Source organism: Phragmites australis, chromosome 4 (assembly GCF_958298935.1).
Source record: "Phragmites australis chromosome 4, lpPhrAust1.1, whole genome shotgun sequence".
Lineage (NCBI taxonomy): Eukaryota > Viridiplantae > Streptophyta > Magnoliopsida > Poales > Poaceae > Phragmites > Phragmites australis.
The window spans coordinates 39,772,124-39,784,711 of record NC_084924.1 but is presented as its reverse complement, the minus strand read 5'-3'; the positions used below and the strand labels follow the sequence as shown (position 1 = coordinate 39,784,711).

Here is a 12,588-nt window from a genome sequence, read left to right as displayed (position 1 = left end):
GACAGCCTAAGCTGGTTGGTTGCTCTATCATCATTAATGCCACCCTTTTCTTCTCTTTTTTATTCCACATTTTCATGGACTGGACCTTAACCTATTGTTGTATTTCTTTCACTAGAGTCTTCTTATATCTATTAAGAGTCTTGTACTAGCCAATGACATCTGGAAACCCATTCCTCCAGCCCACTTTTGATCCGATGCCTTGAGTGTGATCCGTGTGTTCCTTGTTCCTCAGGGCCTTGGTAAGCAGATCATTCTCCCTATTAGGCTCTAAAGACCCTTCGTTAGCGATCTCTTGAATGGTCTAGGTCACTTCCATGGTCTCGGGGCTTTTGAAGGCTAAGTCCCCAGATTTAGTTTGTTCTAATCGAGCATAAACACACTTCTTGCTTCACTCATAATAATTTTCTAATGGGTTACGTTTCTTAGCCCGAGCAGCCACTTCTTCTTGCCTCCTCCATTTAGAAATTTTGGGGGCGTACCAAGACGAGCCCAGGTAATGGTGATACTTGTTCTTTTTTGCAAGGTGCTTGAAATATTCACCCAATATGATAGCTTCAGGTGTGGTCTTCTACCGAACAAATTTCACCCATTGGTCTAGCATAATCTTTCTGTAATTATTAAAGGGTACAAAGTTCTTCTTCATGAAATCCTTATTCAGCTCACTCTTCCAGCCCTGTAAGCTCTTTCCCATAGTTTTCAATGCACTATATTTGGCGGCATCCTCTGTTCCTAAGGAGAATCGGATGGTTCTCTACAATGTTGCCCATAAACTCCTTTATCTCATCCGGCAGCAATTGCCAGTCAATTATTGTGATTGAGATGTACTCCATAACAAGAAATCCACAACTGTTGCAGAATTTAGCGTAGGCCTCATGAGGTGCAACAAGCTCCCCTTTAACACCGACTTGCATTATTGTATAAGTGTTGTATGACAACTTGTTTCTGCTTCGCTCGCCTCATCTTTGTTTTAGCATAGCCCTAGAGGGACCTGAAGTTTTGGGCGCAAAGGGAGTGGAAGGTTGTGGCACAGATGAACGGCATGAAGATCTTTACACCTTCACCCTCTAAAGAGAAAAAAGGAGAGTTGACATAAACAGAAAATATTCCTACATTTAAGAATTATAAAATGCATTAACCCATCTCAATACCTCTTCAGCGGGATTGTAGTTGGGACTACTTTCCTGACATTGGCTCTCCCGCTCGCATAGAACAGGGCTCAGACTATGATACGAGCCCGAGCTTTCACTGTTATCGGAGGAGGACGACTGGTGCGGGCTTGGGTTCTTATCCAACCTCCTGGTTGCATCTGCCCCATCTTGTGTCGGGGCGCCCTCTAGTGTGAGCATCCTCTGTGCTTCTGGTTTCTAAGGGGTTACTGTCCTCTTCTGCCCCATGGTACTTAATCGACCACTAGATTATTGTTGACAAGAAAAAATTGACAGGTATGCAATGGTTCATCAATGAAATTTCTCGTTCCAATATGCCATTGTGATGCAAGATGCAATAAAGATCAATGGAGTTAGGATCAAGCATAGTATATTATGTCTCAATAGAGGAAATAAAAGGAATCAAGATATGTGTTATGTCTAATTTTGTTTGACTAGAAGGCAAAAGATTTAGAGAAGGAAGGATACATGCAACATGAGCTTGTGTACTGCAAGAATTATGCCTTTCACTACTAATTTCTATGTAATGTATTTGTAAAGAAACTAGTAATAAACTTTCATAATAGAAAGATATTTCCAAGACAAGAAAGTATCTATAGTGCTTGCTATTTATGAGCATAAAGAAACTAGCAAATTCATGTCTGATTTTTTCTTTGCAAGCTACTACTATGGGCTGCACTAGATTGAAAATCAAGTCATTTCCTACCGATCAGATGCTCCAAATGGCTCAAAAGAATTATAATCTCAATAAAGAAAGGCACATGATTATGTGTTTTATTAATTGAATAATTCAAAGATTGACTATTCACATTGTAGCTAACACTCTTTTGGACTGGAAGGTAGAGCGGTGAATTGGTGGCCATCTGCAAGCCCTAGGACAATGAAAAGATCAGCATGTGGTTCAACCAGTGTTCTTTTGGACTCAAAGTGGCACGGACAATCTTCCACTTTTGTCATTTCTCTAGACAAAAATTGGTAGGCATATACTTGCAGAACAAGCAGACATATGAATATTGTTCTTGCAAGAAACAAAAATGCGATGATAAAATTTGATGAGAAAAAGCATTATTCGCGCATAAAAGTGAGTGTGACAACCTAGAATGATTGACGATGGTTGGGCAACACACAGAGAACAGTGGCATGATGGCCGGGCATCACATAGAGGAAGAAAGGACCATGGGCTCGGCCGGAGCACCGGCTACGACGGCTCGGCCGGGAGGGGGATGGCTACACTCACCAAGGTGAATGGGGGAGGGCACTGGAAGGAGGGCCTCTGGCATTGGCAGTGCGGGAAGGAGGGAGACCGGAGGGGGCATCGGGCACCGGGTCCTTGGCGAAGAAGTCCATAGCGGTGTGGCGGTGCTCAGGGATGAGGAGGCCAAGCTTAGGCTCGTGGCGGTGTGGATTCGCGTCGGGAGGAGGAGGTCGGGCTCGGGGACGGGGAGGAGGCCGGGCTCAGGGACGAGGAGGTTGGGCTCAGGCTCATGGCAGCAAGGAGGGGGTTCTCGGGGCGCGCACGTCGGGCTTGAGGACGAGGAGGCCGTGGATCAGCGCGTTGGCGTGGCAGGGGAGGAGGCCGCCGGGGTAGAGGTCAATAGGGAGGAGCCTGCGTTGTGGCAACTGGTCGGAGGGGCGGCGCCACGCTGAGGAGGATCCTGCGTCGGAGAGGTGGTGCATTAGCTTGGAGGCGGCACGTCAGAGAGGCAGCCTGACGGCACAGAACTTGGTCAATGGGGTCTAGGGTTTCGAGGGCTTGCGCATGTTATATATATAACTTCATTTCCATAGGCGGTTCACTTAAGAAACCACATGTGAAAATTAATTTACACAAGTGGTTGACGTAAAAAGTGGTTGACGCAATAAACCGCCTACGTAAATGCATGTATGTCACATTGAATATTACATATTCTATATGCACATATTTAATACATATCCTTAATAATACAATCTCGTATATTATATAATATTGTTGTATTACATATTTTTGTTACATAAGGCAATGTGTATACAATCATTTAAAAAAAATTTTGACAGGTCTACTAAACATTATCATTTTTTGTCACTTTTGGGAATCAATAATCACATTGGAAATTAAGTTAGATAACATGAATGTCACATTCAAAAATAAGTTGCATAACATGAAAATCACATTGGAAACTAAGTTACATAACATGGTACTATTTGCCTTGAACTACTTTTTCTACACCATCAAGGCGTATGTAGGGCATCACAGATCTATCGAGGGTTGCCTCTACAAGTTTGATCGTTTATGGATCTCCAAAAGGCGGTACATCGTTGAACTGATTGTATTCTTCCTCATCCTCCACAATTTCAACTCCGACAATTCTTTATTTTCTAGCAACAACTATGTGCTTCTTTTCATTCGTGGGGTTGTTTATATAGAAAACATGTGCGACATGATCAGCGAGTACCCACAGAGTATAAACGTACAAGTATGCCCCGATAGAAATAACGGTACAAGTTACCACCATGCTGTAGGGCCTAGGACAGGTCGAACTTACTCAGCCTGAGCTCTGGTAAAAATACTTTTATCCCTACTTAGAAGATATTATCTATTATGGTAAAAACAGTGGTGCAAGCAACCATAAGGGTGCGATGCTGAGCCGATCATCAATTGTGGCACAACGTCGCACTATCCCGAGTGTTAGGATAGCCTCCACTTGCACTGGCATTAAGTGCCGGTCACTTTGTGTCAGATGACTACATGGGATGTCCTTTCTTTGCTGATATTTCCTCCGAAGGCTAGCTACCCCCTGCCTAGAGAAGGAGCAGCCTGATGAGCCCTTACGACCTCCGAAGGTTGTAATCTCGGTGGGGAGCCCGGAGCCTTAGGGCTCCTGAGTGGCACCAGCTGGTGATTTCCTGGTAATGCATGTAGGTGGGGCATTTCCCCAAATAGTACCACCTCATTTGATGACCCTGAGGTTTGGAGGGGTGAGAAGATGTTTAGAACAAATTAGCTACAGCCCAGCCTCATAGTCAAGATCTCTTGAACAACCCCTCACCATCGGGCTATTCTATTTTCTTCCCTGGGCGTGCGTGACTGATTATTTCAGTTATAAAAGCTGGGGTTCACCCAGCTGATCCCTCACTGTTGTGTGAGGGAGCGTTTCTATTTGTCTTGAGTATGGCACCTTCTTCCTCCTCACCGTCAGAAATGATGATGGCCTCGACTGGTTCGTCACCTCCAACACCTGCCCGGGATTCGCCTGCCACGATGCCTCTAGAGCCGAGTGATTTCATGGGCATGCTTGCAAGGCTAGAGCTAGTGCTTGCAAGGATGGAACCGACGGCAATCGTGCTTTCATCCTTGCAGAGGGGGCCGCCTCCCGCTGCTCCAGCTCAACCTCCAATCCGAGCGGTCACTCTCGTCAAGATCATCGATATCTCCATTGATGAAGGGGAGGTCGACTGGGATCTCCTGAGGAAGGAGGTCGATGAGGAGAAGGCGGAAGCGAAGAAAGGGGCGGCCCAGACGGTAAAAGAGGCCAAGGAGGAGGGAAAGAGGGTTGTGGAGGAGGTCAATCTTCCTCGTCCTCATCTTTCGACAGCTTGGGGGCTGGCTATTGCATCAGCCTCCACAGCGGTTGGTCTCAGATGAAACGCATACGTTGCTTCATGCGCGACCGTTGTTAGAGCTCTCAAGTGTTCTTTTGTCACCTTGTATTCTTTCTCCCTCTAGTTTGCTCTCTTAGGATTTGTTTCCTGTATGTCGGTGCTCCTATTTGTAAGTGTTCTTTGGATGTGCAAGTTTTTAGTAATATAACTAAATCATTGGAACAACTTAGTGTTTTTTCTCGGATCAAAGTGTATGGCGATTCTCCGAATATGTGGTCAAACACGTCTTTATGCACTTTCAGCATGATATACCCTTTCTTCTATCCGATATCATTTCAGACTCCTCTATAAATATGTTCTAGATTTTTTACTCAAAGAGATCCACCCAGAGCTCAGCGGACGAGCTCTGAAGGCAGGACCACCCGGAGCCACACGACGATGTGCTAGAGGAGTTAAGGTAGGTGAAGCCGATGGTTGGGCTGGAGAGGCGGTCAGGCTTGGAGGCAAGGCCATCTGGAGCCCCACGGCATTTACCGGAGGTGAAGCCGATGGCTAGGCCAAGAGAGGAAATCCGTGACCCCTTCGGCCCTTAGCCGCAGCCAAGCTTCGGAGGCAGGGCCATCCGGAGCCCCACGGTGTTTGCCAGAGGTGAAGCTGATGGCTGGGCCAAGGGAGGCGTTCTGCGACCCCCCATTGGCCCTTAGCAACTATCAGGCTCTGAAGGGCCATTCGAAGCCCCACGACATTTACCGGAGGTAAAGCCGAAGGCTGGGCTAAGGGAGGCGGTCCGCGACCCCCTTGGCCCTTAGCCGCAGTCAGGCTCCGAAGGCAAGGCCATCCGGAGCCCCATGACGTTTGCAAGAGGTGAAGTCGATGGCTAGGCTAGGGGAGATAGTCCACGACCCCCTCGACCCTTAGCCGTGGTCAGACTACGGAGGTAGGGCCATCCTGAGCCCCATGGTGTTTGCCGGAGGTAAAGTCGATGGCTGGGCCAGGGGAGACGGTCTGCGACCCCTTGGCCCTTAGGTGCAGTTAAGCTTTGGAGGTAGGGCCGTCTGGAGCTCCTTGATGTTTGTTGGAGGTGAAGCCGATGGATGGGCCAAGGAAGGTGGTCCGTGACCCCCTCGGCCCTTAGCTGCGGTCAAGCTCCGGAGGTAGGGCCATCTAGAGCCCAGGGCATTTGCCGGAGGTGAAGTCGATGGTTGGACCAGGGGAGGCGGTTTGCGACCCCCTCGATCCTTGGCGATGGTCATGCTCCAAAGGCAGGGCCATCTAGAACCTCGCGGCGTTTGTCGGAGGTGAAGCCGAGGGCTAGGCCAGGGGAGGCGATCTGCAACCCCCTCGATCCTTAGCTGTGGTCAGGCTCCAGAGGTAGCGCCATCTGGAGCCCTGCGACATTTGCCGAAGGTGAAGCCGACGGCTGGACCAGGGAGGCGGTCCATGACCCCCTCGACCCTTAGCTGTGGTCTACGTAGTTAAGGTCGTAGTGGGTTATTGTTCTTAAATGGGGTAGGTGAATCTAATATTATCCGTATGTTTATTTGGATATTATTCGTTTTCGTATCTGTATTCAACTAAAAAGCGTTTCTATTTCTATATCATGTGGATAAGAAATATATATATATATATATATATATATCCGTTCTAAAAATATCTATATCTATATACAGATAAGACCATCGTATCATTTTTTCAGATCCAAAACGAAAAATATTCGAACCATTTTCAAACCTATCGACGACCACGGGCCGCGGCAGCAAGTCGGCCGCGTAGGAAAGACCTATCCAGCTGCAAGTTCCGAAGTTCGTGTGTAAAACCGTAGAAATAGGCCTGCTCGACCATGTCAGCTGGGCTCCGCCGCTCCCCGCCCCGCCGAGCGGGAGTCACTTTTAAGTTCCAGCTCCTCAACCGCTAGTCGAGCCCTCCTGACATCGCGTCGCGTGCCAAAGCTGACGCCGCACAAAAGCAACTGAAAGCCAAAGCAAAGCGGCCACCACCTCCCCTCCCCTCCCCTCCCTTCCCTCCTCCCGTCACGCCGAAGCCAAGCGCAAACAGCCATTGCTGATTCCTCTCTCGTCTCGTCTCATCCCCTTCTCTAAAATGAGAAATCTAGTAGTCTAGTACTACTATAGAAGTCACTCGCGCACCCAACCACCACCCACCCGTGCTCGAGAGGCACCCACGGAGCCCATGCCGCCGCGCGCCGCGGTCGCCTCGCAGCAGGGCGACTGCTGCAGCCACGGGCCGGGCCCCCACCGGCGCGGCAGCGGCGAACTCTCCGGCGAAGCGTCATGCAGCTACCTGCCGTTGCGCAAGCGGCTGTCGGTGGACGGCAAGTGCCCGGCGCCGAGGATATGCATCTGGGAGTGCGACGGCGAGGCTGGGGACATCACCTGCGACATCGTCGCCGCGCCGCTCCGCCGCAGCTGCAGCGCGAGGGCAATGCCGTGGGCGCCGCCGCCGGCACCGCCCTTCCGCCGGATGATGACGCCGCCGCCGCCGCGGCCGAGGCAGCCGCAGAGGGAGGCAGGGGAGGTGGCGGCCAGGAGGCCCGGGGAGACCATCTGCAAGGGACACCGGAGCTACAGCCTCATGCTTAACCTGCAGCTTGGCATAAGGTAGCAATGCTCTCTCGCCGCTGCTACGTTTCCTTGTCCTTTGGATACCCTGCGTCTCAGTGTTGGTCTGGTCTTCGTGCCGTAGCTATTCGGTGGGGAAGTCGTCGTCGCTGCCATTCAGGAAGCTCTCGTCGTCGGACTTCGACCCGCGGGAGAAAGTGTGGACGCGGTTCCCGCCGGAGGGGTCCAAGCTCACGCCGCCTCATCACTCCGTTGATTTCCGGTGGAAGGACTACTGCCCCGCTGTATTCAGGTGCCATTATTGCTCTGCTTGTCATGGATTTGGTCGTTAGGAGAAGGACTGCAATTGTTTTGTGCGCGTGGATGCATTGCCTGACTGCTGGGTGATGCCAGACACCTGAGGAAGCTGTTCGGGGTGGATCCTGCGGACTACATGCTCGCCATCTGCGGGAACGACACGCTCCGGGAGCTGGCGTCCCCGGGCAAGAGCGGCAGCTGCTTCTTCGTTACGCAGGATGATCGATTCATGATTAAGACCGTGAAGAAGGCCGAAGTGAAGGTGAGTTAGTGATAATCTGATATGCTAGGCTAAAATCCCTTCATTCGTGGACCAGTCACATACTTACCTGTTACTTCCATCTTTCTTCTACCACTTTGGTCATCTTTATTGCTGTGCCTGAAAAATGCTTTTTAAAAAATAGCTCGAATAACATAAAACACCTTTTGCAATTTTTTTGGGCAATACCTGTTCTTTTTATATTTTAGGAAACTAGATTTGTTGCCATCTTTAAATTCCAAATTTAGATTGTTTATGAGAGTACAAACTAATATTAGTTGGTGACATAAACACCCACTTACTCCAAATCTTGGTTTGCAGGTTCTAATTAGGATGCTGCGGAGTTACTATGAGCATGTTTATCGATACAAGTCCACTTTATTGACAAGGTTTTATGGCACACACTGCATTAAGCAAGCTGGCTGCCTCAAGGTAATCAACAGTCAACTAAACATACATAACTCATTTAATTCCTTTCCTTTTGTTGTATTTATGTGCAAATGATCTCGGTAATAACACGATGTCAACCTAAACAACTAGGTCCGGTTCATTATAATGGGCAACTTTTGCTGCTCAGATTATAAGATCCATAGGCGCTTTGATTTGAAAGGTTCCTCACATGGTCGGACTATTGACAAAGCCGAACAGAAGATTGATGAAACCACTACTCTAAAGGACCTTGACCTTGATTATGCATTCCACTTGCAGAGATTTTGGTATGAGGAACTGATGAAGTGAGTTTCCCATTAGATTAACTTAAGTTCATCGGCTGCAATTTCATGACAACTATGAGATCGATCCTAAATCGTACTCTTCGTGCCGCACAGGCAAATTCAGATGGACTGCACATTCTTAGAGGCACAAGGAATTATGGACTACAGCTTGTTGTTAGGAGTTCACTTCCGTAATGATTTCTCAATGTCTAAGATAGGCGTATCTCAGTATATTGGTTTTCCAAGTAAGTAGCATGGATCTCGGTTAGTTTCAAATAATCTGGATTGTGGTTTGCACGTACTTTGCTCATAGGCTGATAGTCCACCAGTTTTGATCTAACCTTGACGATGTGGCCGATCAGAATCCACCGGCAAAAGAAAATCATTTGAAGGTGGAGATGATGTTTGTGAGCTTTGCTTTATGGAATCTGGATGCAAGGACAGAGATTTGATCATCGACTCTCGGTAATTTATAACTTTCGTGTTCTCTTTCGATTGTTTGCAACCAAATGTGGACTGTTTAGGAATAATGAGAATAACTCTTTAGGAACTTAGTCATGATGAAGCATGAAACCCATTTATCGATCAATCTCAGTATTACAGTTTATAAAAAAATAAAAAAAGATCACAGTTGGCAGGATAATGTGATGTATTTTGCCCTTTTGCAGGTGCAGTAGTCCTTCAGAACTTGTCAATTGTATCTTTAGTATTTCATTATTAAAGCTATCAATAGCTCCTGCCTCCTAGTAACATTTGGGTGTAGCTAGCCACTAGTTGCTTCTACGGCTGCATCAGTTAAACTATTTTGATAAGTTGGGTAGCATAAATGGATTTTTTTGTTTCCCTAACTTGTAGTTCATACTCTACTTTAGTTCGGAGATTGCTACCCTCCACTATGGCAAAGTGCTGACTTTTATGTTGTATTTTTCAGTAAGGTAATTTTATGTTCTCATCATGATCCTACTTTGCTGCTCCCTTTGTAGCCAACAAACAAGGAGCATTATGGGGTCATGTTTGGTTGTTTAAGTCAAATGTTCGGTTGTTTGCAAAGGAAATATCAAGATACCTTTAACTTTTGCGCTAAACATATCCCAAACTTTCGCTACTGCATCCTGTGATCTTGTCGAATCCTTTCCATTGGGCTAATCCAACCTCTGCCTGCTCGTATCAGGAAACCATTGGCCCAGTTAGGTATGAACATGCCCGCCCAGGCAGAACGCAGGTCAAAGAAAATACTCGACAAGTGTCTCCTAAATGAAAGACACTTGTTCATAACCATGCCAAGTGGAGGATCGCGGGATGTCTACCTCTTCTTTGGAATAATTGACATTCTTCAAGACTATGACATAACTAAGAAACTTGAGCATGCTTACAAGTCCTTCCAGGTCAACCCTGGCCGCATTTCTGCTGTAGACCCAAAGCTATACTCAAGAAGGTTCCAGAACTTTATTCGCAGAGTGTTCATCCAAGAACAGTAAGAAAATTGTATAGGGTTAACTGGTGACTATTCCACTGACTTTTTACATCATGGGATCCATTGGTGAAGTCTTGACTCTTGAGCATGATCGTATGATCCCGAGCGTGCCCGGAAACAGTGGAAATGATGGTTGGCAGTTTTCTGAATAGTTGGCGTCAAGAGGCTCTGCCGACACGCATGCTAATGTTGAAAAGATGTGAGCTAAACTAGAGTACCGCCTTTTCGAAGACTTAAAAATGTAAGTGCCGACTCCATGATTGCAGAGCACATCCCAAACCTTCCTGTTATTTATTCTTTTTGTACTCGCATCTACCAAGAAGAATCTCAAGTATTTTTGCTTCTTGAGATTCAGACGTTGTACATGTACATATTGTCGTGCTGTATACACTAGATGGATTTAGGAGCTGATGCATCTTTTCAAATATTAAAATCGAACTCGAATGCATCTTGCCGTCAGTAATTATTTGGAGCTTTGTTTGCTTGCGGGTGAAAAATCTCTTGCCACACTGTTTGGAATCTTTAGATGAATTCTTAAAGTGATGCCATGTTCTTAGTTCAGAAAAAAGAAGCTGTCTTGTAAACATTGTTGCCTTCTTTGCAAGCATTTGCAGTTCATCTTTTGCTTGCGCCTGCTCTGACCACAATGGAGAGTTGGAGACTGGATCACTGGAGAGAGGCAGTGCCACTTGCACTACCACCGTTGGCTCGTCGAACTGAAGAAAGATAAAGTGGAGAAGTGGAAGGGAGGAGACAGGCATCAAAAGGAGAGAAAGCAACTGCAGGGAGATGCTGAGACAGATCTGGTCTGCTTCTGTGACTTATGTTAAGTGATGCATTTTTTTTTCTTCTGTCCTCGCTGTTGCATGGCCTTTCCTCGACTTTGCTTTGTCCTACGCCAAGGCCTAGTCCATTTCTTCTTCTCCCTCCTGTGCTCTTTTGTCATGCTCTGCTTTGCTTGGATCTACTATATGACCGGGCCAGCCTTCGGCATGACTGGGGGAGCAGACCAGATGGTCAGAACTTATTTCTGCAGGTCAGGATGATGCATGGTTCCTCAGTTAATTTTACTAAAAATACTGGAGTACAACCTAGGCCTGTGTTGCCGTATGGTTCCTCTGTTAATTTTACTGTGCCTGTGTTGTATGTTTGATAAGGGGCATATCATGTGAAAGTGCTTTTGAAAGTTGAAAATTTCACCATGTTACTTTTGTGGTCTAATGGTCTTCGGACATACGAAGCAAGAATGGCAAAGTATATATCAACATGAATATACAATGAAAACCAAAACCATGCAACTTATGCATAAAAAACATTCATCTCATTTATCAAAGGTATAACCTTTAAAACTTCCCTATAAGCAAAGTTCTTTTACAAAATATAACATCTAGTATAAATTCTCTCCTAATTGATATCAATGCTAAAATAGAAGAATTTTGAAGAATTTACAAATTAGATATGATTTTTTTAAAAAAATCTCCCATAAGCACATTAGCGAGCTTACTTAACAATTTTGTGTATTTCTCGTAATTTGAGTGAAATCATATGCACTTATCCAATTATGAATAATTTAGGGTGATCATGCTATACAATAGGTCAAAGGGGTTTAAAGAGATGTCAAATAAGATTTTAAAAAGATACAATTAAAATTTCAAAAGATATCAATTAGATACCTATAAAAGATATTAATTGAAAATCCAAGGCATGCCAAATAAAAGAGATACCAATTGAAAATGCAAGGCATGCCAACTGAAAGAGATGTCAATTGAAAATGCAAGGTATGCCAAAAGAAAGAGATGTCAATTGAAAATGCAAGGCACACCAAATGAAAGAGATATCAATTGAAATAAATTTAATTGAAGGCAAGTTACGCATGAATCCGAAATCAATATCCAAAATACAAGTGCAATTGATTAGGCTCAAAGTTGAACATATCAAAATTGTTGATATAACAATTTTTTTATTTATCATAAAGAGTTAATATCTCATAAGCTTATATATTTAATAAGGTCATTCAAAACGGACTATAAACCTCAAGCAAAAGATATATTTTGCAATCTTCATCAATATTGCATATAAGAACAACTTAACATTTGAAATGAATTCTTTTGAATATTTGAGATTGGATGAATCATAAATATGATTATAAAGTTCACACAAAGATATACTACTTCAAATTGCTCATAATTGCAATAAAGGGGTTTTTAGGCACTAGTATGAAAAATAAATTCACGCAAGTTATTATCATGCTATGATGCAACCTACATAAGGTTTTATCTATGACATTAAATGCATGAATTAAGAATAAGTTGCCGAAATGACATTGGATTGATGTAGTAGATCATTGTTCATTCTTACTTGGCTGTACTTTGATGCGATCCTTCTTTATAAATATTAATTGAAAGATGAAAACCTTCTTCATAAATTCCAATTGAAATGATATTCTCTTTGGAAGGATCTTCATTATGATTAATCCAAACATCCAATGTATCTCCATTGTACCTAGAACTCATATAAGTAT

The 12,588-nt window shown here is 45.1% G+C and overlaps 1 protein-coding gene across 4 annotated transcripts; it reads left to right on the top strand.

Moving 5' to 3' along the window:
• The first annotated feature begins 6,637 nt into the window (after positions 1 to 6,637).
• Positions 6,638 to 11,263, top strand: LOC133916480 (phosphatidylinositol 4-phosphate 5-kinase 2-like). 4 transcript variants are annotated; one of them, XR_009909502.1, is made up of 9 exons: positions 6,641 to 7,363; positions 7,449 to 7,616; positions 7,718 to 7,883; positions 8,202 to 8,312; positions 8,421 to 8,614; positions 8,708 to 8,838; positions 8,956 to 9,058; positions 9,765 to 10,308; positions 10,682 to 11,263. XR_009909502.1 is itself a non-coding variant. In XM_062360159.1 (8 exons), exons 1-8 carry the CDS (start codon positions 6,936 to 6,938, stop codon positions 10,069 to 10,071), a joined length of 1,608 nt encoding a protein of 535 aa, XP_062216143.1. In that variant the 5' UTR covers positions 6,641 to 6,935; the 3' UTR covers positions 10,072 to 10,478. The 4 variants fall into 4 exon arrangements, 2 of the variants coding, with proteins under 2 accessions (XP_062216144.1, XP_062216143.1); XR_009909503.1 differs by having other exon boundaries at positions 10,673 to 11,263; XM_062360159.1 differs by lacking the exon at positions 10,682 to 11,263 and having other exon boundaries at positions 9,765 to 10,478.
• The last annotated feature ends 1,325 nt before the right edge of the window (positions 11,264 to 12,588 follow it).

Excerpts from the sequence above, each read along its gene's own strand:
- LOC133916480 (XM_062360159.1), top strand. The coding sequence starts at position 6,936 with ATGCCGCCGCGCGCCGCGGTCGCCTCGCAGCAGGGCGACTGCTGCAGC. Across the intron at positions 7,884-8,201 it reads TGAAGAAGGCCGAAGTGAAG|GTTCTAATTAGGATGCTGCG; the intron begins GTGAGTTAGTGA and ends CTTGGTTTGCAG. Across the intron at positions 8,313-8,420 it reads AGCAAGCTGGCTGCCTCAAG|GTCCGGTTCATTATAATGGG; the intron begins GTAATCAACAGT and ends CTAAACAACTAG.